The sequence below is a fragment of the Oncorhynchus mykiss genome, chromosome 3 (genome assembly GCF_057628025.1).
Source record: "Oncorhynchus mykiss isolate SJ-2025 chromosome 3, ASM5762802v1, whole genome shotgun sequence".
NCBI lineage: Eukaryota > Metazoa > Chordata > Actinopteri > Salmoniformes > Salmonidae > Oncorhynchus > Oncorhynchus mykiss.
This window is the reverse complement of record NC_143024.1, coordinates 11,048,228-11,073,665: the sequence shown is the minus strand read 5'-3', so window position 1 is coordinate 11,073,665 and position 25,438 is coordinate 11,048,228. Positions and strand designations below refer to the sequence as shown.

The window sequence follows — 25,438 nt, the reverse complement described above, 5'->3', positions numbered from 1 at the left end:
CCAACTATCTAGTTGGATAATAACGTGCAAACTGGAAACGTCCAAGTGTCTGGAAGTTCTGCTTGTGGAACGAACCTAAAGTTAATCACCTGGCTGGCGGATTGTTTGTAACAAACACCCCACTGTTTGTAGGTAGCCTACGTTCCTGATTAGCTCGCTATGTGTGATACAAGTCTAATGTGATAGATATTCAGCTAGTTACCATACAAGCTTAATGTTTATGTTGAAAAGTGAAAAAAAAGGATGTTCCTCGTGATTTGACTAGTTGGGGTTTTGTTATGTTTATCAGAGCACAGTTGTGCTAGCTGGATCACTGCAAGACCATACTGATTGATGTCTGCAGATGTGCTTCAGGTTGGCCAGTGTGTAAACCAGCTGGGCTTGGAATGGAGACTCATTACCAAGAGTGGTGCAGTCCAGAGCAAGCAGAATGACAGGTGATCAAAAAACGTTTAAGTATCATTGCATGTCCATAGTTCACAGTACCAAAGTGACTGACTTGAACAAAGTACTTGAACAATCCCTAAATAGCTTGTGAGGGATACCAGGGCTATATTTTAACTTTTTCCCCAAGGAGAACATGTGCTTCTAAATGTAAAAAAAAATGAAGAAGCAAACAAATTTAGGAGCACAATGAAAAATGTTTAAGTAACACAGAGTTTATTAACAAACAATTTATTACATACATATTTATACTGTGTGCGTGTACTAAGGGACACATACCACCAATCACACATTGACTCATGGCTAATAGACGCAAAGGATATCAGTTGTCCAGCTGCTTTTGTATGTTGGCCGTCTGGCACGCTTAGAGGTCAGCCAGCGGTCCACGGCAGGAGTGGGATCCAACTCCTCAACAGAAGACCCCCAGGCTGATCCTCATCAGGTCTTCGGTGGTAGAGACCCAAGGCAGCTTCTTGTCAATCTTAATCCGGTTCTGTGCAGAGAAGCCTCACTCACACTGGGCGGCTGAAATGGGCAGCACCAGCATAAGCTGCACCAACTCCAGTATGTTCTAGGGAAAAGATGATATCTTTCAATTCCATTGTAATCTTACCATTAACTTATCAAAACCAACCATAAAAGGATACCATACATAACCACTCTGGACTGTTAGTCTACCTTGTAATCGTGCCTGTAGGGGTCCTTTGTCAACATTGTCTCCCACATGCCACTAAGACTTGTCCTTGAAATTGTGGCTGACCAGGATTTTCAGCCCCTGCCACTCATCCTGGATTGCAGCCATGTTGCACCCCGATCTGTAGGATTTAAAAGAGCAAGTGAGTTTGCAAATATGTAAATGTACAGTATAAGTTTAGTCCGTCCCCTCGACCCGGGCGCGTACCAGGGACGCTCTGCACATGTCAATAGTCACCCTCGAAGCATCGTTACCCATCGCTCCACAAAAGCCGCGGCCCTTGCAGAGCAAGGGGAACCACTACTTCAAGGTCTCAGAGCTAGTGACGACACCGATTGAAACGGTCTTCTGACCATGTGTCAGGGTTTAGCACTCTGAAAGTCTCCACCAGGGTCTGGACACCCTCGTTCTTCAGCAAACCACCAAACCTGGCTTTGAGATCATCCACGCCAATGTTGATGGCCGCCTCCATGTGCTGCTTCAGCTAGCGATTGGTGAGGTCCGTGTAGCCTTTCAGATTCCCCTTCAGTGTTATACCCTTTAACAGAAATAACACACACACACACACAATGAAAGGTCTGGCCATTTGTCTGTCTCCCATAAACATTTTTTAAAGACTTCTCCACTGCATTTCCCTCCTTATCCTCAAATTGTTCTATTGGGTAACGAATACATTGATTCCCACACTGAGAATCTGTCTTAATCATCGATTTCTCTTACATCCTAACAAGCTCTCATCCTAACACACCTGGAATCTCCTCTCATCACCCTGCTGCTGAGAAAGCATGGTCTGGATCTTCTCCATCATGCCTCCTGCCTTTGCCCTAAGCTTTAGTGCTTCCAGTCTGGTCACTGTCTTCCTCAACTCTGACATGGCTTGGGGGAGGATCAGGTAATTTCTTTGCAGGGTGAGGCTAAGTGAGGATAGCTCCTCAACTCTGACATGGCTTGGGGGAGGATCAGGTCATTTCTTTGCAGGGTGAGGCTAAGTGAGGATAGCTCCTCAACTCTGACATGGCTTGGGGGAGGATCAGGTAATTTCTTTGCAGGGTGAGGCTAAGTGAGGATAGCTCCTCAACTCTGACATGGCTTGGGGGAGGATCAGGTCATTTATTTGCAGGGTGAGGCTAAGTGAGGATAGCTCCTCAAACATGTCAGAGAAAATGGCAGAATACACACGTGCATTCTCCATTTCCCGCTATATCGGTTAAGTAGTGAGTAAATAAACTAGCACCTGTAAATTACTTTATTCTGAAAGTTCATTTGAGTCTTGGACCTATTTTTTAAAACTAGTGTTGTATTCCATTTCCTGTGTAAAACTGACCTTCTTTGCCCTTGAACATCCGCTGTTGTTGATGTGTTGCAGAACAACGGAGTACTGGCCTTCGTCAGCGGTAAGGTCCTTGTCTTGTCCATGCCGCAGGAACACTTTGAGCGCTCTGTGGACATGGGGGATCCAGCGAGTTCCCTTGACGCTAGACGGTGTGCAAATATCTACACTGAGCTCTTGCTCGAGAACATAGAGCTCTCGTTTGGATTTTCCGCTGAAGTGATACATCTTCTGAAGTGATACATTTCAGATTCAGAAGATCATACACGACAGACACATTTGGCTCTTTCTTCTGAATGGTCAGTATTGCCAGCTCGAGCCTGTGAAAGTCAGAACAGAATCTTCCAAACAATTCACCCCTCTTACATCTCTTGTGCCAACAGAAAACTATAATTCTGTAGTATTTACCATTCCAGCACTTAGAGCACACACAGACACACACAGTATTGTTTAACATTATCTGCTAGCAAATAAAACTAAATCAGATAATTTATTAGTTACAAATATATGTGGCATACAGTGGATTGGGATTATATGCCCCCCTTCCTCTCTGCAGGTGGTCAATCACTCCCCCACGGTGGCACCATCTGCCCGAAGGAGACCCACTTCTTCATCCATGACCCTCCATCTTCCTCTGGGCAAACAGCACGAAATGCGGCCTTGGTGGCATCCAAAACACCTCGAATGGACAAAAAAAAAACAATAATAAAAAAGCATTTATTACTAAATAAATTCAATCTCCATTACGAATAATAATTAAACTTTACACCAAAATAAAGCCTATAAAGATAAACAATCTACCAATGGCATGGAGTGTTCCGAAGTCTGTTGTCCGACCAAATTTGACTAAAGGTTCTTTCGCAATTTAGTATGGTATGTTTATCTTATTTTCAGCTGTCTCCTCCTCAGACAGAAACACTTGCCTCCTCAAGGCTGCTGACACCGTGCTTTATGGTGTCTCCTGTCTCAACATGTTCAGATCTCTGCACTGGATATGCCGCAGACAGATGTTATGTTTCACTGCGCTATATCTCTTTTCAGATGCGGGTTTTCCTGACACGAAGGCCGGGTTGTCCGCCTGTTTCAACCTTCTACAATATTTGCAGAACATTACATTGTTTTCTAACTCTAGCCATGGTGACATTTTGAACCAATTCGCATTGAATCTATATGTTCTCCCTCCTCCGGCTACAGTGGACGTTGAAGTGACAGCCGGGGACACCGTAGCTTCGCTAACCGCCTCATGTAAACCTTGTGAAGAGGCTTCATTAGTTGAACCTTGCGAATCCCCCTCGCCTGATTACTCTTTCTCCTCGTCTCTTATTCGCTTAAAATACAATTGAATGGGCTTCATTTTTAGCGATGTCTGCACGTTAATTTACAGCCTATACCTATACTTTTCCCTCAGTGTTGTTCACCTTTCTCTCACTCTGACTGGACTGCGTCAGCACTGAAAACCCTACTGTGGTTGGCGCTTGTGGGAAAAAGAGAATAGATTACGGTAGATTGTAATCTTTACTCGCACTGTGCTCGTAAATCATTTTCCGGTTCGCACAAATCAATTTCAGGGCAAATGCGAGTGAAATACTCGCATTGTAGAGCCCTGGATACCTTTTACAGAATGGTCTGAGTTGTTATGATACGCAATTTAAACCCACAAGGTTACAATGAACATTGGGGCGAGGAGAGTAATAGTTTACTCCAGCAGACAATGGAGGTGGAGAGAATAGATTACGACATTGGAGGGGTGCTACTTCACAGCCTGAGTGGGGGACACAGGATCTGGTGGGTAAGCATGGGTCTAGTCCCAAATGGCACCCTGTTCTCTATGTAGTGCCCTACTGTTGACCAGTGCCCATAGGGATATGGGACTCTACTCAAAAGTAGTGCACTTTATAGGGAACATTTTGTAATTTGAGATGCAGACATGGGCTCAAGCATAATTTGGAAAGAATAGAGGTCATTGACCAGTAATAAGGGCCAGTTTCCCAGACACAGATTAAGCCTAGTCCTGGACTAAACAACACAGTCAATGGAGAATCTCCATTGAAATAGCTTTGTAGTCCAGGACTGAACGTATTATCGGGGTCTGGGAAACTGGCCCTGATGGTGTGTGGTCGCGATCTTCAGAGAAATGTCCTTTATGCTGATAGGAAACGTCTAGTCACCTAGGCAGCATAACATAATTGGCGATGAGGAGTTTGCTGACTGTTTGTGCTGTCATTGTTCCAGGGCTCAGTTCCAAGCTGTGTGAGGAGATCCGTGACACGTTTCGGTCACATTTTGACTGTATCAGTGGCGCCGCACCAAAGTGCAGAGAATCCTGTTCAACACTACAGCACACTGCTGAGTTTAGCCTCACTGCAAAGGTCTGTGTTTGTCTTCTTTGAGTCAAAAGTAGCCTTCGTTGCCCAATAATACTAAACCCAGAAGGAATACCAAATGTCTAGTTTTGAGTCAGACCTGGGCCTGTATTCAAAAAGCTTTAGTAGGACTGCTGATCTAGGATCAGGTCCTCCCTGTCCATAATAATCTGATTCAACATCAAATTATATTTTATTGGTTGCATACACATATTTAGTAGATGTTATTGCAGGTGTAGGTAAATGCTTGTGTTCCTAGCTCCCAGCATTTCAGTAATATCTAGCTGTAAAGACATTAAGGACAGTATGTGGATATAATATTTAGTATATCTAGAATACGTAGGGTAGAATAGTGACTATGATATAAAAGGCAAAACTGATCCTAGATCAGCACTCTGAGAAGTTTGATGAATACGGGCCCTGGTCCTCGCCTGCCTTCAGGTCTGCTGACAATGTGCTCCTGTTTCATAATGACCAGGCCCTAACCCTGAGCCCAGGCCCTACAGAGGGCGCTCATGAGCACACCATCCTCTCTCTCTCTCTCTCTCTCTCTCTGTTGTTCCACCAGCAGCAGAATCCCTCTGTGATGAATACACACATCACCTCACGCATGGCTGGACTACTGCTGCCTGTCCACAGCCTCACCACAGTCAGGTAGGTACCCATAGTCAGACACTAGGTCTGCATCCCAAATGGCACCCTATTCCTTATATAGTGCACTACTTTTGACCATAGCCCCTTGTCAAAAGTAGTGCACTATGTACGGAATAGGGTTCCATTTGGGATGCAAACCAAGGACAATGACTACATTGTGATAGAAGGGCAATACGTTCTACTCTGCTGACCATGGCATTTTGTTACTAATGCCTTGTATTAAATACATGTCAATTCAATTGTCCCTCAGTGTAAATTGCTGATGTTGGTGGTTTCTCCAGTGGCCTGAGTTGAGGTGTGGAGCCCTTGGAACTGATTAGGTCTGTGTGCCCTTTACCTGCAGCCAGACTCCTTCACCCCTCAGGCTTGTTCCAGATGTGTCATTACAAACGCTTGTATGATGTCGATCCCAAAGACTTATAGTAAAATCGCATGTCTTTATTACATTGTAATTACATGTGTAAGTACAGTGTTTGGATGGATCAGTTGAATTATTTAATACACAGGGAATTGCTGGCCTCTCAGCGAAAGTGTTTGTTTGTGTCCGAATGGCACCCTTCTATTTATAGTGGCCTACTTTTGACTAGGTTCCCTACAGGTCTCTGGTCAAAAGTAGTGCACTACACAGGGAGGAATGTGCCAATTGGGACTTAACCTGTATGTATTGTGATGCCTCTCCCACTTCAGTGAGAAGACTCGCTGGGAATCCTTGGCCAGCTGCACCCTCCAGCCTGTTCCACAGGGAAATCTGTATCTTTCAAACTATTGTCCAGATTCAACTCCAATTGCCGTTTTTAAGATCAATGGTGATATTTTTTTTATGGCAAATTTGCCCTGAAATCAATAGGCCTGTGTTTGGATATCTCTCACACCCACGTCAGACTGTTCTTTCTGCTACCACACAGCAAGTGGTACCAATGCACCAAGTCTAGAACCAACAGCACCCTGAACAGGTCCAACCAGCCAGCCATAAGACTGCTAAATAGCTCATCAAATGGCTCCCTGCATTGACCATATTTTGCACAAACTCTCTTGCACTGACTCTATACACACATACTGGACTCTACCCACACATACTGGACTCTACCCACACACTCACACATACTGGACTCTACCTAAACACTGACACATACTGGACTCTACCCACACGCTCACACATACACTGACACCCCAACACACACACACCACATACGCTGTTGCTACTGTCTTATCTATCCTGTTGCCTAGTAACGTGACCCAAACCTATATGTACATTACATAGCTACCTCGTACCCCTGCACATCAACTCAGTTTTTTTAATTTTATTTAACCTTTATTTAACCAGGTAGGCCAGTTGAGAACAAGTTCTCATTTGCAACTGCGATCTGGCCAAGATAAAGCAAAGCAGTGTGACACAGACAACACAGAGTTACACATGGAGTAAACAATAAACAAGCCAATAAAACAAATCAATGACACAGTATAAAAAAGAAAGTCTAGATACAGTGTGTGCAAAAGGCATGAGGAGGTAGGCAATAAATAGGCCATAGGAGCGAATAGTTAAAATTTTGCAGATTAACACTGGTGTGATAAATGATCAGATGGTCATGTACAGGTAGAGATATTGGTGTGCAAAAGAGCAGAAAAGTAAATAAATAAAAACAGTATGGGGATGAGGTAGGTAGATTGGGTGGGCTATTTACAGATGGACTATGTACAGCTGCAGCAATCGGTTAGCTGCTCAGATAGTTGATGTTTAAAGTTGGTGAGGGAAATAAAAGTCTCCTACTTCAGCGATTTTTGCAACTGCAATACTGGTACTCCTTGTATATAGCCATGTTATTTTCTACTTCCTGTATATAGATAGCCATGTTATTTTCTACTTCCTGTATATAGATAGCCATGTTATTTTCTACTCCCTGTATATAGCCATGTTATTTTCTACTCCCTGTATATAGCCATGTGTAATGGTTTTTCCTCCTCTTCGTCTGAAGAGGAGAGGCGAGAAGGATCGGAGGACCAATGTGGCGTGGTAAGTGTCCATGGTATGTATTTAAACACATAAACTGAACACTCCATACAAAAACAATAAACATAACGTGAATAACCGAAAACAGTACCGTGTGGTGTAAAACAATCACCCACAAACAAACAGTGAAAACCAGGCTACCTAAGTATGATTCTCAATCAGAGACAACTAACGACACCTGCCTCTGATTGAGAACCATACTAGGCCGAACACAAAAAAACAACCTAGAAACACAAAACATAGAATGCCCACCCAACTCACATCCTGGTCAGAACATGACACCATGTTATTTTCTACTTCCTGTATATAGCCATGTTATTTCCTACTTCCTGTATATAGATAGCCATGTTATTTTCTACTCCCTGTATATAGATAGCCATGTTATTTTCTACTTCCTGTATATAGCCATGTTGTTTTCTACTTCCTGTATATAGCCATGTTGTTTTCTACTCCCTGTATATAGATAGCCATGTTATTTTCTACTCCCTGTATATAGATAGCCATGTTGTTTTCTACTTCCTGTATATAGCCATGTTGTTTTCTACTTCCTGTATATAGCCATGTTGTTTTCTACTTCCTTTATATAGCCATGTTGTTTTCTACTTCCTGTATATAGATAGCCATGTTATTTTCTACTTCCTGTATATAGCCATGTTGTTTTCTACTTCCTGTATATAGCCATGTTGTTTTCTACTTCCTTTATATAGCCATGTTGTTTTCTACTTCCTGTATATAGATAGCCATGTTGTTTTCTACTTCCTGTATATAGCCATGTTGTTTTCTACTTCCTGTATATAGATAGCCATGTTATTTTCTACTCCCTGTATGTAGATAGCCATGTTATTTTCTACTCCCTGTATATATATAGCCATGTTATTTTCTACTTCCTGTATATAGATAGCCATGTTATTTTCTACTTCCTGTATATATATAGCCATGTTATTTTCTACTCCCTGTATATAGATAGCCATGTTATTTTCTACTCCCTGTATATAGATAGCCATGTTGTTTTCTACTTCCTGTATATAGCCATGTTGTTTTCTACTTCCTTTATATAGCCATGTTATTTTCTACTTCCTGTATATAGATAGCCATGTTATTTTCTACTCCCTGTAGATAGATAGCCATGTTATTTTCTACTTCCTGTATATAGATAGCCATGTTATTTTCTACTCCCTGTATATAGATAGCCATGTTATTTCTACTCCCTGTATATAGATAGCCATGTTATTTTCTACTCCCTGTATATAGATAGCCATGTTATTTCTACTCCCTGTATATAGATAGCCATGTTATTTCTACTCCCTGTATGTAGATAACATGGCTATTTTCTACTTCCTGTATGTAGATAGCCATGTTATTTTCTACTCCCTGTATGTAGATAGCCATGTTATTTTCTACTCCCTGTATGTAGATAGCCATGTTATTTTCTACTTCCTGTATGTAGATAGCCATGTTATTTTCTACTTCCTGTATATAGATAGCCATGTTATTTTCTACTCCCTGTAGATAGATAGCCATGTTATTTCTACTCCCTGTATGTAGATAGCCATGTTATTTTCTACTCCCTGTATATATATAGCCATGTTATTTTCTACTTCCTGTATATAGATAGCCATGTTATTTTCTACTCCCTGTATATATATAGCCATGTTATTTTCTACTCCCTGTATGTAGATAGCCATGTTATTTTCTACTCCCTGTATGTAGATAGCCATGTTATTTTCTACTTCCTGTATGTAGATAGCCATGTTATTTTCTACTTCCTGTATATAGATAGCCATGTTATTTTCTACTCCCTGTAGATAGATAGCCATGTTATTTCTACTCCCTGTATGTAGATAGCCATGTTATTTTCTACTCCCTGTATATATATAGCCATGTTATTTTCTACTTCCTGTATATAGATAGCCATGTTATTTTCTACTCCCTGTATATATATAGCCATGTTATTTTCTACTCCCTGTATGTAGATAGCTATGTTATTTCCTACTCCCTGTATATAGCCATGTTATTTTCTACTCCCTGTATGTAGATAGCCATGTTATTTTCTACTTCCTGTATATAGATAGCCATGTTATTTTCTACTTCCTGTATAAAGATAGCCATCTTATTTTCACTGTGTATTTATTTCATCCTCGTGTCACTATTTCTATATTTTAACTCTGCATTGTTGGAAAAGGACACGTAAGCATTTTACTGTTAGTCTAAACCTGTTGTTTACAGAGCATGTAAAATAATAAAATGGATTAGATATCTTATCCCATCTTTATTTCCCTTAACTGTGTTCTCAGTATAGTAGCCTGACAGTGTTGGTTGTGGCCAGAGGCAACAAGGACGGCTCTTTCCTCAGGTCCAAAGCACTTCAGAAGTTGGAAAAAAAGGGCATCGATGTGTCTCTTGGAACCCTTTTCCCCTTGACTGGTGAGCAATATGCCTGTCATATGATACAAATGAGATATATGATTGGAAGATGCTATGTAACATAAAGAAGTACCCTAGATTTGAGATGACACACGAGCCATGATAACATCAGTCTTTTTTTATGACGTGGATGATGATTTAAAAGCGACGCTAGGCCAATTGTGCGTTGCCCCACGGACCTCCCGGTCGCGGCCGGCTGCAACAGAGCCTGGGAGCAAACCCAGGGTCTCTGGTGGCACAACTAGTGCTGCGATGCAGTGCCCTAGACCACTGCGGCACCCGGGAGGCTATTTTACCTTTATTTAACTAGGCAAGTCAGTTAAGAACAATTTATTATTTACAATGACCACCTACACCGACCAAACCCTAACCCGGACAACGCTGGGCCAATTCTGCGCTGCCCTATGGGACTCCCAATCACGGCCGGTTGTTATACAGCCTGGAATCAAACCAGGGTCTGTAGTGACGCCTCTAGCACTGGGATGCAGTGCCTTAGACCGCTGTGCCACTCGGGGGCTCAGTGGGGTGGAAGGTGTGGTGAAGTGCTCGGAGTCCGAGCTTGCGTCGATGGACATGATAAAGAAGAATCTGGTCCGGTGGGAGTGACATTTTTTGTGAGTAGTGGATCTGTGCCATCACAGAGGGATAGGCCATCGAGTGATGTAAGGTTGGCTTCTTAGCAAATGGTTATCAACAGTACCGCAGCAATGGAACATACATCACAGAAAATAGATGTTGTGGTGGCAGCTTGCAGAGGGGTATTTGGGTATATGAGATTTAACTTCAGAAGAGTTACAGGGTGTGTTGAGTAGTGGTGTCCCATCCTCCCAGGCCATTGGCATGGTGCAGGAGCAGATAGGGTAAACGTTTAGACGCACCTACTCATTCAAGGGTTTTTCTTTATTTTTTACTATTTTCTACATTGTAGAATAATAGTGAAGACGTCAAAACTATGAAGTAACACATATGGAATCATGTAACCAAAAAAGTGATAAAACAAATCAAAATATATTTTATTTTTTAAATTCTTCAAAGTAGCCACCCTTTCTTTGCTTTGATGACAGCTTTGCACACTCTTGGCATTCTCTCAACCAGCTTCATGAGTTAGTCACATGAATGAATTTAAATTAATTAAATTAACAGGTGTGCCTTGTTAATTTGTGGAATTTCTTTCCTTCTTAATGCATTTGAGCCAATCAGCTGTGTTGTGATAGGGTTGGTACACATAAGATGGCCTTTCATCAAATAGGGCTAAATCCATATTATGGCAAGAACAGCTCAAATAACCTAAGAGAAATGACAGTCTATCATTACTTTAAATCATGAAGGTCAGTCAATCTGGAAAATTTCAAGATATTTGAAAGTTTCTTCAAGGGCAGTCGCAAAAACCACCAAGCGCTATGATGAAACTGTCTCTCATGAGGACCGCCACAGGAAAAGAAGACCCAGAGTTACCTCTGCTGCTGAGGATAAGTTCATTCGAGTTACCAGCCTCAAATCGCAAATTAACTGCACCTCAGATTGCAGCCCATATAAATGCTTCACAGAGACCAAGTAACAGACGCATCTCAACATCAACTGTTCAGAGGAGACTGTGTGAACCAGGCCTTCATGGTTGAATTGCTTCAAAGAAACCACTACTAAAGGACACCAATAATAAGAAGAGAGTTGCTTGGGCCAAGAAACATGAGCAATGGACATTAGACAGGTGGAAATCTGTCCTTTGGTCTGATTTTTGGTTCCAACCGCCGTGTCTTTGTGAGACGCAGAGTATGTGAACGGATGATCTCTGCGTGTGTGGTTCCCACCGTGAAGCATGGAGAAGGAGGTGTGATGGTTTGGGGTGCGTTGCAGGCGACACTGTAATTTATTTAGAATTCAAGGCACACGTAACCAGCATGGCTACCACAGCATTCTGCAGCGATACGCCATACCATCTAATTTGCACTTAGTGGGACTATCATTTGTTTTTCAACAGGACAATGACCCAACACACCTCCAGGCTGTGTAAGGGCTATTTGACCAAGAAGGAGAGTGATGGAGTGCAGCATCAGATGACCTGACCTCCACAATCACCCGACCTCAACCTTATTGAGATGGTTTGGGATGAGTTGGAATGCAGAGTGAAGAAAAAGCAGCCAACAAGTGCTCAGCGTATGTGGGAAAGCATTTCATGTGAAGCTGGTGGAGAGAATGTCAAGAGTTTGCAAAGCTGTTATCAAGGCAAAGGGTGGCTCCTTTGAATAAATTTAAAATACAATTTGATTTGTTTGGTTACTACATGATTCCATGTGTTATTTCCTAGTTGTCATGTCTTCCCTATTATTCTACAATATAGAAAAATAAAGAAAACCCCTTGAATGAGAAGGTGTGTCCAAACTTTGGACTGGTACTATGTGTGTGTGTATGTATATATATATATATATATATATATATTTTTTTTTTAATATTTTTTTTTAATTTTTTTTTTACAAAATGTAACGTGATTTAACACACACAACCACAAAGTAGGTGGCGGCATGCACAAACAAAATGTGTGAACGCCATGATGCCAAAGAAGCGACACATTTTCAAAAAAGTGACTCGCGAGAAATCTAGTGACTTTTTCTGGTGTTATTGGAGACTTTGAGACTCTGACGTGAAAGCACTTGTCGTACTTACTCTTCTCAACGAGCAGCAGGTGCTGCTGTGGGCCCCACCCCCGTCTCAAAGCACTCACAAGTGGCCCAGTCCTCACACAGCAGTCCCTCCCAGCTGCAGTCAGAACAGGAGATGTTCACCCCTCCGTGTCCAGACTGGAAATGAATCGCGCATGTGGGAAGCCACCGCTGGCTGATCCCGCCCTGGTTTATATAAAAATATATATTTTTTAACCTGAATTAGGGCCAGACTAGTTAACATAATTCTCACATTGCCATTGACAGTTTTTTCTATTGTCTCTTTTTGGTCCATTTAGATTGTTAATGAAGATTGTAAACAATTTTTTTTTTAAAATGTTATGGTTAAAAATGTTCCTGTTTTACCGTGACTTGTTGTAGGCTCCTAAGTGGACCATAAGGTTAAAAACCAAACCAAATTTAGAAAAGTAAACTAAAAAAATAAAATAGAAAACTAAGTAAGTCAGCCAGAGTGTCTCTTTTGGGTCACTTTTGCAGGTCCCAAGCCCGGATAAAGAAGGAGGGTTGGAATTGTGACATAAAATAAACCAAGATTGGACAGAATAACGTTCATTTGTAATTCTAAACATATTTAGGGTGTTTTTTTACTGACTTTGTATCTCTCCCATGACGTTATTCCTCTCTCCTACAGCGTACATCACAATTACATGCACATTGTCAATAATACAAATTAAGCGATGACGTAATTTATCGACGTCTAGCGACTTTTAGGACAGCCAATAGCCACGTTCCTTACTGAGGAGTCGTCAACACTGACATTGCGAGATCTTCTAACTTCTCCGTTTCCGTATTTCCAAACGTGTTCTATCCTCAAGAAGGGCAAAAATATATTATTTCCCGCCATCCTTTTGATTTTTTTGTCACCTTTTCTAAGAAATAACTTTTTCTCTCGCTGCCTGTGTAAGTTTCTCTCTTCGGTGTGACTCTTGGGATGAAATTATCATACTAGCGTAGCGTTATTTTATGAGTAGCCAGGCTACAAGGCCCTGCTAGCTAGCGTTGTTAGCTACGCTAGCTGATATGTAGCTAGCTAACGTTAGATTGCGACTTTCTTTTTTTTAATATACTAATTCAGTTTTTAATGTTGTATGGTGTATTTTGCTTGTGCATTTTCTTAGGTAACTAAAACGCTGACAATGTGGCTGTTCAACTGTGAACTAACCGGCTAGCATACACAGTGGCTAGCTAGCTAACGTTAGGAATCGTGCTGTGGTGGGCTGTTTATTTTTTTGTTTGACCTTTTATTTAACTAGGCAAATCAGTTAATAAGAGCAAATTCTTATTTTCAATGACGGCCTAGTAAGAGTGTGCTAACTTCCTCAAGTGATGGCATAGCTTTTGGTTTTTCTAACTAGTTTCACGTATCCTGATTTGTTCTAGCCAGATGAGTGCGTTTCGCACTGGTTGCTTTGTGATGATGGTTTTCTTCTCTTCTCGGCATTTAACTGAAATGTCGCCCCCTCCAATTATGTTCATGGACGATGATTATGAAACCCTGAATCACGGTGTGCGACTGGATATTTTTTTTTTATCTCGCTCGCCGTAAAAAGTAATCTATCTAGTTTTTACAAATAATATATTTTTAAAGGTGTCCTCACACCTTCATATGTTGGCGTTAAATTGTGTGTGCTCTACATGAAATGTATTTTGTGGCATGACGTTTTGACTAGTAGCCGTCACAGTAGGGTGTGGGCTGCTTCTTTTTGATTTGTGCAGCAGAACGACCAATCATGCTCAAGTGTGCCAGCTATTACTCTAATGCCTATGGTGCATTTCCAGTAGACTTTACCCTGGTGTTTGGACTGAAGACTTGTTTTTTTTCCACCTCTGAGGCCTGGCCTCCCCCAAAATCGAAAGGTCTTGGGCCGTGAACTTACTCAGGCCAGACCTGGGAAAGTTACTTTTTTTTCCCGAACATGGTTAACACACCTCACAAAGTAACTGTTCCAAGTCCTTGGCCATAGTGATGGAAACACTTTCCTTATTAGTAATACACCAGGGTGTATGGACTGGAGTAACAACACTGCTGTATTGGAAAAGCCCATATCTGACTCTCTGTGGACTGATACATATCAAAGAAAAGGATTAAAGGCACGGACAGAAAGCACGGGGTGGCACAATTCTATCCAGGCGGAGCGGTCGGTGGTTCTCATTGCACGCGGAAGCCGCTCAGCCAGAGAAAATAGGATTCTGCTCTTATTTTCATGGGGTGCCGTTGTTGACCAATCACAGTAGAACATGTAGCCTGCGTGGCGATACATCCACACTTGACGTCCAACAGCAGGATCAGCTAACTTGCCCACTGGCTAACACTTGTCAGTTTAGAGTCACGTTTAACAATACATTTTTTTCCCCCTTAATACATTTTTGGATTTATAATTTCTGTTGCGTGTAAATACTTTTTTTAAATTAATGCTTATGGCGTTATAGCGTTTCTTCGTTCGTACGTTGATTATTTTAATTTCGTTGCTATGGTCAGTCTTTGGAACAGCTGCCGGAGACACTAGCCGCTTTGATTTGAGGGACAAGTGGTGTACTCAGAGGGGTACTAGGCGATATTCCGCTGTCCGAAAAGCGCTTAACTATGTCCATGGCTAATCTCATTCCCCTATTTATCAATTATGGTGTGTATGTGTATGATATGTCGAGATGTAGGCCTAATGATTGATGGGTTATTGCTAGATATTAAGTATCTACAGAAATTGTGCCTTTTGTTTTTTTGTGGTTTGGATATTCTGATGGTCTGAAATATATGCCTGTTTCTCATATAGTTTGGAGAGTTTCTGGCAAATACACCATTTCATGCCAGCGACGCAGAGAATAAATACTTTTGTATATATAGTGTATGTGGACACACCTTCAAATTAGTGGATTTTGTCATTTCAGCCACACCCGTTGCAGACAGGTGTATAAAATCGAGCACACAGCCATGGCCAAGCAGCCGCACACGAACCTAAGATCACCATGTGCAATGCCAAGTGTCGGCTGGAGTAGTGGAAATGCGTTCTCTGGCGTGATGAATCACGCTTCACCATCTGGCAGTCCGACGGACAAATCTGGGTATGGCGGATGCCAGGAGAACCCTACCTGCCTCATTGCATAGTGCCAACTGTAACATTTTGGGGAGGAGGAATAATGGTCTGTGGCTGTTTTTCATGGTTCGGGCTAGGCCCCTTGGTTCCAGTGAAGGGAAATCTTAACACTATAGCATACAATTTCATTCTAGATGATTCTGTGTTTCCAACTTTGTGGAAACAATTTGGGGAGGGCCCTTTCCTGTTTCAGCATGACAATGACCCCGTGCATAAAGTGAGGTCCATACAGAAATGGTTTGTCGTGTGGAAGAACTTGACTGGTCTGCACAGAGCCCTGACCTCAACACCGTTGAACACCTTTGGGATTAATTGGAACGCAGACTGCAAGGCAGTCCTAATTGCCCGACCTCACCAATGCTCTTGTGGTTGAATGCAAGCAAGTCCCCGCAGAAATGTTCCAACATCTAGTGGAAATCCTTCCCAGAAGAGTGGAGGCTGTTATAGCAGCAAAGGGGGGACCAACTCCATATTAATGCCTGTGGTTTTGGAATGACGTGTTCGACGAGCAGGCGTCAACATACTCTTGGTCATGTAGTGTATATGTGACTTAATGAAGGAGAATATTGCATGAAACTTGTGAACCTTTTAACACTTGATTGAATAAAGTGAAGCCTGGAATTGTAGATTGAAAGCCTGCCATTATACTATGGTGACGGTTCATACCTGATGCATTTAATGTATGCACAGCTGATTTGAGATGGAACACTCATCCAGTTTAATGGTTGAACTTTGTCACTCCTGGAGATGACATAATCTTTCAGATGTTAGAATCTCCGACCTACCGTTGTTGCCTTGTATATATTTTTTATGGTGTTTTTTTATGGTGTTTCCATTTTGTAGTGGCGTAAGTGTCGTATTGGGACCTTCAGATTTGTGCACAGCGTAGTCCTTTTCAGCACGTTTTCAGTTGCTGTTTTCATTCTCAAGGTGTCACCTGTTTTGGTGATGTTATAGTGGAATGGTCGGGAGAGCATTGGTGAGCTGGACACGACTGTTCTGCAATAATGCTATTATGTACCCCTCTGTCTACAGGTGGTGCTGTTTGTGCTGTTGTCGGAATGGAGGTGGTCATCCATTTACAGGGGCTCAGAATCACTGCAGGTTCTGAGGACGTTCGCAATTTCTTCACTGGCCTCAAAATCCCAGATGGTGGGGTGCACATTATTGGTGGGGAGCGTGAGGAGGCTTTCATAATCTTTGCTTCCGATGAAGACGCGAGGCGGGCGATGACCCGTTCGGAGGGATCCATCAAAGGTTTTCCGGTTCACTTACGGCTGAGCAGCAAGACAGAAATGCAGGCTGTTCTCAAGCAAAGTATAAAACCTGAGGTGACTAAAAAGAGGCCGTATAAGGAAAGTTTCAGAAGACCGGAAAGAGAAGGCAGGAATGAGGAACCTGGAAGAAAAGAGCTTGTAGAGATGGGCAGTAGATCAGGGTCTTACAGTAATGTACGTAGTCGGGCCCGAAAGCCTTCCTCACAGCCAAGCAGTCAAGATGACTTGTATTTGCTTATGCAAGGCATGCCTTTTACTACGAACAAAGACGACGTGAAAGAATTCTTTAACGGATTAGAGGTGGAGGACATTATTATAATGAGAAATGACCGCGGCCAACCAAATGTGAAAGGAATTGTCAAGTTCAAATCCAGACGGGATGCTAGAGAGGGTCTGAAAAGAAATCGGCATTACATTGGAAGTAGGTTTGTGGAACTCGATACATGCTCAGAAGAGCAGTATTTTAAGGCAGATGTTGGTAGGGAACCTGTTAAAGAAGACAGCAGTGGTAAGTATAGAAGAGGGCCTTCCTCGGCTCCCACTGAGAGGTCTCCAGACCGTGCTAGGTCTTTCTCACCAGTGGCCTACAGGTCTAAGTCCCCTTCTCCTTCCAATGATGAGTTCTGTGTCTTGGTGGAAAACCTTCCCTACTTAGTGGAGAAGAGGGACATAAAGGAGATCTTCCATCATGCAGACCTCAAGTATGATCAGATCCTTCACCTTCTTGACAAGTATGGGTCAGAGACGAGGTCCGCATTTGTGCTGTTCAACAACCTGAGGGACTACGGTGCCGCCTTGACTCTTCACAAGAAGAAATTTCTCAAACGATGTGTGTACATCTCTCCTATCTCAAAAGAGAAAATGGTCACCATGCTAGAATCTGGGGGAAATACAATGAAGGGCACACCACCCTCTGAAAGGTCTTCCAGCAGATCTCAGGAAAGGCCTCCAAGAGAGACCGAGAAGGATGTGTATGAATCTGAGAAGATTTGCCTGTATGTGCGAAACCTGCCTTTCGACGTGCGCAAAGTTGAGATTGTGGACTTCTTCCTAGGCTTCAGAATCTCAGAGGAGGCTGTTGTTTTGCTGCTTGACCATAAGGGCAATGGGCTTGGAGAGGCTTTGGTGATCTTTCAGACTGAGGAGGAGGCTATGAGGGCACAGTCTCTGAATGGGCAAGGGTTTCTTGGAACAAATCTCATCCTGAAATGCATTTCTCTGGCTCAGATGCGTGAATTTGGTGTTGGTGAACCTGCAGTGAAAGAGCAAAAGATAGAGAGAAGCTCAGAGAGGTACCTGGCCAGGAACAGTGAGGCGATGCCCCATCTGTACACTGATTACAGGGTCAACCCTGATATAGGCCATCTTCCTATGAACGACCTGCAGGTTCATATTCATGGAGGCAGCAGTCTGGGTCTCGATTCTCAAATGATGGAAAGCCCTGTTCTGCTTGACAACCGGGGCAATGGCTCTGCTCATAGACATGGAGGCTATGGACCTTCTGCACCGCAGCAGTTTGATGGTCCAACATGCCTGAAACTGGTTAATCTGCCTTCGACTATCAGAATTGACGAAATCTATGACTTTTGCTATGGATATCGTGTAATTCCTGGATCGGTCTCATTGCAGTACGACAACGAAGGGATTCCGAAAGGCTCAGCAACGGTTGTTTTTGGATCTCGCTTGGAGGCGTTAACGGCAGTTGAGGAATTGAGTGGAAGACCAATAGGCAGCAGAAAAGTAAAACTAGTTTTTGTGTGAAATTTGTCCTCCGTATAGAACAGGAAAGAACATTTTTTGGGCTTTAAAATGCAAAGTTTTAGGAAGAACAACTCACAGTATTTGGTTAGTTTGATGGATTCCAACAATGGCGACTGAACAATTGTAGATTTAAAAAAATACTGTGTGTGTATATAGCCTTCTACTCGATGTGTAATGGACAAACCTTTTGTCCGTAGTCCCCCCCCCCCCCCCTTAAAGAATAACAAAATGATTTATTTGTATTTTGCTCATCGCTTGCTTGCCATGTAGCCTGTTTCTGAAGCTGTTTCTTTTTAGTGAAATTTGCCTGAAATTGTATTTTCTTTAACAGCTGCGTGAAGGTAGAACTTCATTTTGCTACTATTTGTTTAAATGTTTATTGCATTCTGTAGTGTAAAAGTTGTCCATTTAAACTTTAGTGGAAATTCTTTGATTAAAATTCATAATGTTCTCCTGTTGTCGTCTTCCAAGATTGTCTTAAGATATTTTGTTGTATGATAAATACTGCATTGCCCATGGTCCTTTTTTTTCCTCCCCTGTGGTCAATCTGGTGGTCTTTGGAATCAGAATGACCATGAATGCAATGTTATTTTACTTCAACTGGGGGACACACACGCTAACACTCAAATTGTTAAGTATCTACTATATACGTTAGGTATTCCCCAAATCATACGGCAAGTTATGCAGGATTTAACACAAGCAAAGGGCGCAACTGTCTGCATTCACTCCCTTTTTATTTTATTCTGTTGCAGATGCATATATTTAGTTTGTCAGGAGCAGTGAGAATAAAGCCCGAGTTTAGAATGCAGGAGACCTTCACGCTTTACTGAGAGTCTGTGAATTGCACCTACATTAATTCCAGCTACCCAATTTCCAGAAGTAACCAAGAGTTGGACTACGGTGACCAAAGGATAGAATGTTGTTCACTATTCTCACAGAAATTAAGGTTTTCCCCCTTTAAACCTTGAAGTAATAACTGGGTGGCCGGTAGCCTAGCGGTTAGAGCTTTGGGCCAGTAATCAAAAGGTCACTTGGTTCGAATACCTTGGAGAAGGGCCCTAAGAATGGTCAAGAACTCCGCCCACCCAAGTCGTAGACTGTTCATTCTGTTACCTTACAGCAAGCTCGGACCTCCCGAGTGGTGCAGCGATCTAAGGCACAATATCTCAGTGCCTGAGGCGTCACTACAGGCACCCTGGTTCGAATCCGGGCTGTATCACACCCAGCCGTGATTGGAGTCCCATAGGGCAGCGCACAATTGGCCCAGCATCGTCTGGGTAGGGCTGGTGTAGGTTGTCATTGTAAATAAGAATTTGTTCTTAACTGACTTGCCTAGTTAAATAAGAAAAAGGAAAAAAAGCTGTCCCTGAGCGCCAGGTCGGGAACCAAAAGGCTCCTTAACAGATTCTACCACCAAACCATTAGGCAGCTGAGAAACTCATACAAACACTTTCTCACACGCTGCTGTTACTTTATCCTGATTACCTAGTCTCTTTTACCCCTACCTACATGTACAAATTAACTAAACTACCTCGTACCCTGCACATTGACCCGGTAAGGCTACTCCTTTTATATTGCCTGATTATTTTGTCTTACTATTTACTTTTTGTGCTAATCCCCCTTTACTTTTTAACTGCATTGTTGGGAAAGTGTGCGTAAGTAAGCATTTCACGATAGAGTCTACACCTGTTGTATTCGGCGCATGTCACAAATAAAATTAGATTTTTGACAAGGTGTCGATGGGCGCCGTACTATTATGGCTGACCCTCTAATACAACACATTTCACTGCAGCTATCCGGTATATGTGACCATTTTATTTATATATATATATATGTAAAATTAATCGATAGGTACATTTCTTCTTTCCAGTCTAATGGCCCATGGCGTTGTACCATAGCGCGCTCTTGTGGCATAAACATGAACTTTACTACATACTGACACGCCAATTACATTTATTTAAATAATTGTCAATTATCATGTTTCTGTAACACAAATGTAAATTTAAGCAATAAGGCCAGATAACTGAACAGACAGATTTGCCTTTGAAAATGTGCAGCAGAACTTTTAAGTTATTTTATCAAACGAGTATTGTAACCGTGAACATACCGATACTTGGATGATAAAGCAGGAAAACGCCGTTTGATATCAGTATGATATTCTAACAATTTGTTCTGCACGGATTTCAATAGGGAAAGATTGCGTCCGTAACCCGTTCGTTTCGGCTCGCGTGTATTTCGTTCGAAACGTTACTTTGCTGCGCGTCTGGTGTTGAACCTTTGTGACCACAGCAGAAACGGCACCTCATCAGTGTGGCATCTCTCGGAAGGGAAAGGCACGCCTGTGTCGCCGAACATACAGGGTCAGGTAAATATGACCTAGACACAATAATGGTAGCCTGCTAGGGTTTTCATAGTGAACAGAACTTGAGAAACTTTTTGTTTTGTTTGTTGCCATGATAAATAAATTAAGGTCAGCATTATTCGAAAAAAAAAAATGGCCAACGAGATAACTTAGCTAGCTAACGTTAGGTGGCAGCCATGGCTATTCAGCCAGCCGCCTAGCGATGATGGGAATGCTAGCGCTGAAAGTTTTCACCGAGATACTGCATCCATTTAGTAGCTATTTCACCCGAAATGACTGTCCCAAATTAACAACTAACTTAGCCAAGTTCAATTGATTAAAACCCATAAATCAAAGTTGATAAAGCATAGCTAGTTTTTCTAACGTTATCCGTTGGATTTCTAAGGGGGTTGCCAGTGCTAGCTCGCTAGGCTTTTTGGAATTAGCAAATCAGCTGACTGGGAGAGTTTTTAGGATAGTTTAACTCATCTGTCAAATTATCTGTTGCTAGTTTATTAAAAACAACATTCACATCTTATGTAACTAGCCCAGGTCAAAACATCAAACTTCCTAGAATAATAAACTTATATATCACCTTTTTATGGGGGCAAAACGAATCAATTCAAGTCAACACTTCAGCTTTTGCAGTGCTGATGAGCGAGTAATGAAAGACCTGAGGTCATGTTTTTATCAAATGTGGTGGGTGACACGCAGCACTTTGAATTAGCTTGAGTGACCATCTGTGCCGTCATAATCATACAATTGTCTCTCATTGTAGCGTGACAATCCGAGCAGGCAAGAGCACAAACAGATCTGGGACCAGACTAACTTTAAATAGACTTGACCATGACATCCTAAGTTAGACGGCTTCATTACACTTTGCTGTTACAGGATGGAGGTGTCGAGGAGGCGGATCTTACAGAAGCACCTGCAGCCAGCCAGACCCCTGCGGCGCTGCAGTACTGACCAGGGTAAACTTAACTGGACTAGTTCACTCTCTCTCATGTTCAACTGTCAACCTACACGTCTTGCTCCTTTTTAAGTCATCCTTGGCCCAATTTTATGAAGTGTGATCCTCACAAACAGTCATGGACTAAGAACAAAAATGAATGAATGTGTCGGCTAACAGGCAGTATTCAGGATCCGATTCCCTACCTACCCTTCTACCCAAAGTGTGTTCTTGCTCCCTCCCTGTTATATTTAAAAGCATAGGATTGGTGTAGGCAAAGGTTGTCAGTTTCTACGATATTTCTTACTCAAGTCAATTCCTTTTTAGTCGATGAGGGGAAGTGAGTGAGTGAGTGCACACTTCAAAAAGAAGGGTAGAGAATCCAACTGCAGCCAGTGTCCCACTTTCTCTTTTATACAGACCCCTGCTTTAGAAATGAGCCATCTGCGTGTGGACAAGCTGGAGAAAAAACAGTGAGTGATGCATAGTTTTACCCAGAGAACTGACAATTACTTGCTCGGATAAGTAGTCAGTCTATAAGATGAATCTATTTCTTGCATTGACCATGTTTTTATCCTGTGGAAAGATTAACAGCATTGGAGTGGAACAGTTTTTTGAAATCCTCCATCTCCATACTCAGACACCACAAAAAGACTCCACCCCAACTAAAGGTAAGCTATCTATCTATAGAAGTGTGAGTTGCAATGTTTGAATTACTTTAGGCCATAGATGTGTCCCAAATGGCACTCTTCCCTATAGTACACTACTGTTGACCAAGGCTCAAAGGAAGTGCACTATATAGGGAATAGGGTGCCATTTGGGACACAATCCACATGTTATCGTGTATGGATGTTGACTGATTCAAGTGATTCTCTCTCCTAGTGAGGATATCTTACACTAGAGACTTCCTGATTCAACTGGCCAGTTCCCCCATTGCCAAAAGAAAACCGGACTTCTTACCAGAACATCCTGTTGTTTTGGAAAAGGCGGTAAGCTCGTCATTCGACTCGTACTCAATTATGGCTTGTTTAGTAGTTCCTTTATTGAATCAAGAGTAAATTCAGAAGCCTCTCCTTTTGATTTACCTTTCGTATCACTTGCCAACCTGCTCAGTATGTTTACCTTTAACCTGTTCTCAGTGCCATAGCTTAACGTGGCTTATTGCAAATTCCTGATATTGAATGTTCATTCATTTCCACAGAGAGAACCTGGTGTGCCGTGGTTGGAGAAGAGGTTTGATGAAGACAATGAAATGTAAGTAAAAAATACAAGTGTGTCGATGAACTTGCCTGGTGCGAAGATACATTTGTAAAGAATATCTACAGTTATTAGGTGAAGATTTTGGAGATTCTGTGAAATCAGACCAAAGTGTTTTCCTTTACCACAGCTTCTGTAGAAGTCAATAAAGCTTTTTTTTTTGGTGCAATATCTATTTTAACACAATTTTTAGAAATAATGAATGATTTATTAATCCAACATGTTTGTGTGAATATTTTCTCGTTTAGGCTTGCCTAGGCTAACATGGAGCCAGGAAGTCTGGTTGCTGCTGCTGCTTTTCAAACCACACACCACTACAACTTGCTCTGCCATTGAGTGATATACCAACAACAACAAAAAATCCCAGTTGAGCCCAGAACACCACAGGCATGTTGTGCGTCCCAAATAGCACCCTATGTCCTATTTAGTGCACTACTCTTGACCAGGGCCGATAGGGTTCAGATCATAAACAGCCATGACCATGAGAGTTGTAAGCGAGAGGTATATCTTTTTTTAAATTTTTTTTTTAGTTCCTTTGACAAATGTTGGTTCCTTTGGTGGACACAAACCTGAAAATGTACCGTAGCCTACATGTTTTACATTGTGCGTTTCAGTCTAAAATAATAATGCATGATTGAATGATGTGCCTTGATGCTAACAAATGCCCCTTGCACTGTGTGATGTTTACATATGGCATAATGCTAATAACGTCTCAGTGGAGACCATTGACTCTTGAGTAACCTTACAACGACCTCCCAAGACCTACACTACATTCATTTAACCCTTTCACTTTTTCATATGTTGGAGTATGGTGGTTTTAGGTTTGATATTGTCACTGAAGCTTGATTATTGACTTATATCAACTAGTTGAATGTTGAAGTATAGGCCTGCTGCATAACTTGTCTGTACTCCCCCATTGAAAACGCCTTTGCACACTATCCTTCTGAGGGTCAGTCCTCTAGTCACATCAAATAGTACATCTCTCCCCCACTTCTCTGAGGGTCAGTCCTGTAGTCACATCAAATAGTGCATCTCTCCCCCACTTCTCTGAGGGTCAGTCCTGTAGTCACATCAAATAGTGCATCTCTCCCCCACTTCTCTGAGGGTCAGTCCTCTAGTCACATCAAATAGTACATCTCTCCCTCACTTCTCTGAGGGTCAGTCCTGTAGTCACATCAAATGGGGCATCTCTCCCCCACTTCTCTGAGGGTCAGTCCTCTAGTCACATCAAATAGTGCATCTCTCCCCCACTTCTCTGAGGGTCGGTCCTGTAGTCACATCAAATAGTACATCTCTCCCCCACTTCTCTGAGGGTCAGTCCTCTAGTCACATCAAATAGTGCATCTCTCCCCCACTTCTCTGAGGGTCAGTCCTGTAGTCACATCAAATAGTACATCTCTCCCCCACTTCTCTGAGGGTCAGTCCTGTAGTCACATCAAATAGTACATCTCTCCCCCACTTCTCTGAGGGTCAGTCCTGTAGTCACATCAAATAGTGCATCTCTCCCCCACTTCTCTGAGGGTCAGTCCTCTAGTCACATCAAATAGTACATCTCTCCCCTACTGCACTTTTTCTCAGTTTATTCTATAGTAGTTAAACGTGAATAACGGCTGTGTAAATTAGCACAGAGTTAGCGAAACGCGCCGCCTTGACTTGCCTGTGTACATAAGGGGTAGTAGTATATAGTAGTATTATATTAGTAGTAGTATAGTAGTATAGTATAGTAGTATATAATGCGACTTGTGTTCGGGGACTGTTGTGGTTCTAGTGTGGAATGGGAAAATTGAGTGCCTGTTTATTTTGAAGTGTATTTATTTTATTTATCCTTATTTTGTTATAAAAGCTATTTGCCTATTGAGGCTTAGTCATAATGGCGGGCTTCATTCCAAGATGTTGGCTTTTTGTTGATACAACACTGAGAGGACTTTCCTATGCTAATGTGAAGGGACTGCCAAAGTGTAACCATATATTTTCAGATATGCAGTAGGTTAAACATTGATTTTGACTTTCAAGTTGCACATTGTGAAGATAGCCTATTTAATTTAGTGTACTATGGTGCACATCCTCTCCTTGCTCCAAGACGTATGAGCTGATCTGGGATCTGCCCTAATAGCCCTGTACATTTCTGTGCTCTTATTAAAAAAAAAAAATTGTATGACAAATGTT

The 25,438-nt window shown here is 42.1% G+C and overlaps 2 protein-coding genes and 1 long non-coding RNA gene across 7 annotated transcripts; 2 read left to right on the top strand and 1 right to left on the bottom strand.

The window, feature by feature from the left end:
- Positions 1-643: 643 nt before the first annotated feature.
- On the bottom strand, positions 644-3,675 carry LOC110505679 (uncharacterized). The gene is made up of 5 exons (XR_016491883.1): positions 3,270-3,675; positions 2,987-3,147; positions 2,463-2,788; positions 1,123-1,676; positions 644-1,015 (listed from the first exon to the last, which is right to left on the bottom strand). It is a non-coding gene; the product is annotated as an uncharacterized LOC110505679 (long non-coding RNA).
- A 1,028-nt stretch (positions 3,676-4,703) lies between these two features.
- On the top strand, positions 4,704-19,176 carry LOC110505711 (RNA-binding protein 12B-like). 5 transcript variants are annotated; one of them, XR_005034716.2, is made up of 5 exons: positions 4,704-4,837; positions 5,403-5,485; positions 5,736-5,805; positions 6,173-6,235; positions 9,788-9,881. XR_005034716.2 is itself a non-coding variant. In XM_090220537.1 (3 exons), the coding sequence occupies exon 3, from the start codon at positions 16,749-16,751 to the stop codon at positions 18,723-18,725; it is 1,977 nt and encodes a 658-aa protein (XP_090076663.1). In that variant the 5' UTR covers positions 6,179-6,235; positions 9,788-9,917; positions 16,723-16,748; the 3' UTR covers positions 18,726-19,176. The 5 variants fall into 5 exon arrangements, 4 of the variants coding, with proteins under 4 accessions (XP_090076663.1, XP_090076653.1, XP_036791962.2 ...); XM_090220537.1 differs by lacking the exons at positions 4,704-4,837; positions 5,403-5,485; positions 5,736-5,805 and adding an exon at positions 16,723-19,176 and having other exon boundaries at positions 6,179-6,235; positions 9,788-9,917; XM_090220527.1 differs by lacking the exons at positions 4,704-4,837; positions 5,403-5,485; positions 5,736-5,805; positions 6,173-6,235 and adding exons at positions 9,564-9,680; positions 16,723-19,176 and having other exon boundaries at positions 9,788-9,917.
- Positions 19,177-20,833: 1,657 nt separating this feature from the next.
- On the top strand, positions 20,834-25,434 carry LOC149984345 (uncharacterized protein C8orf88-like). The gene is made up of 7 exons (XM_090220558.1): positions 20,834-21,090; positions 21,958-22,037; positions 22,436-22,488; positions 22,602-22,686; positions 22,898-23,004; positions 23,217-23,269; positions 23,521-25,434. The coding sequence occupies exons 2-7, from the start codon at positions 21,959-21,961 to the stop codon at positions 23,528-23,530; spliced, it is 387 nt and encodes a 128-aa protein (XP_090076684.1). The 5' UTR covers positions 20,834-21,090; position 21,958; the 3' UTR covers positions 23,531-25,434.
- The last annotated feature ends 4 nt before the right edge of the window (positions 25,435-25,438 follow it).

Bases quoted from the DNA above. Each gene is read 5' to 3' on its own strand.
- LOC149984345 (XM_090220558.1), top strand. From the start codon at position 21,959: ATGGAGGTGTCGAGGAGGCGGATCTTACAGAAGCACCTGCAGCCAGCC. The intron at 22,038-22,435 runs GTAAACTTAACT...TCTTTTATACAG, and splicing joins GCGCTGCAGTACTGACCAGG to ACCCCTGCTTTAGAAATGAG. The intron at 22,489-22,601 runs GTGAGTGATGCA...TCCTGTGGAAAG, and splicing joins GACAAGCTGGAGAAAAAACA to ATTAACAGCATTGGAGTGGA.
- LOC110505711 (XM_090220521.1), top strand. From the start codon at position 16,695: ATGCTATTATGTACCCCTCTGTCTACAGGTGGTGCTGTTTGTGCTGTT.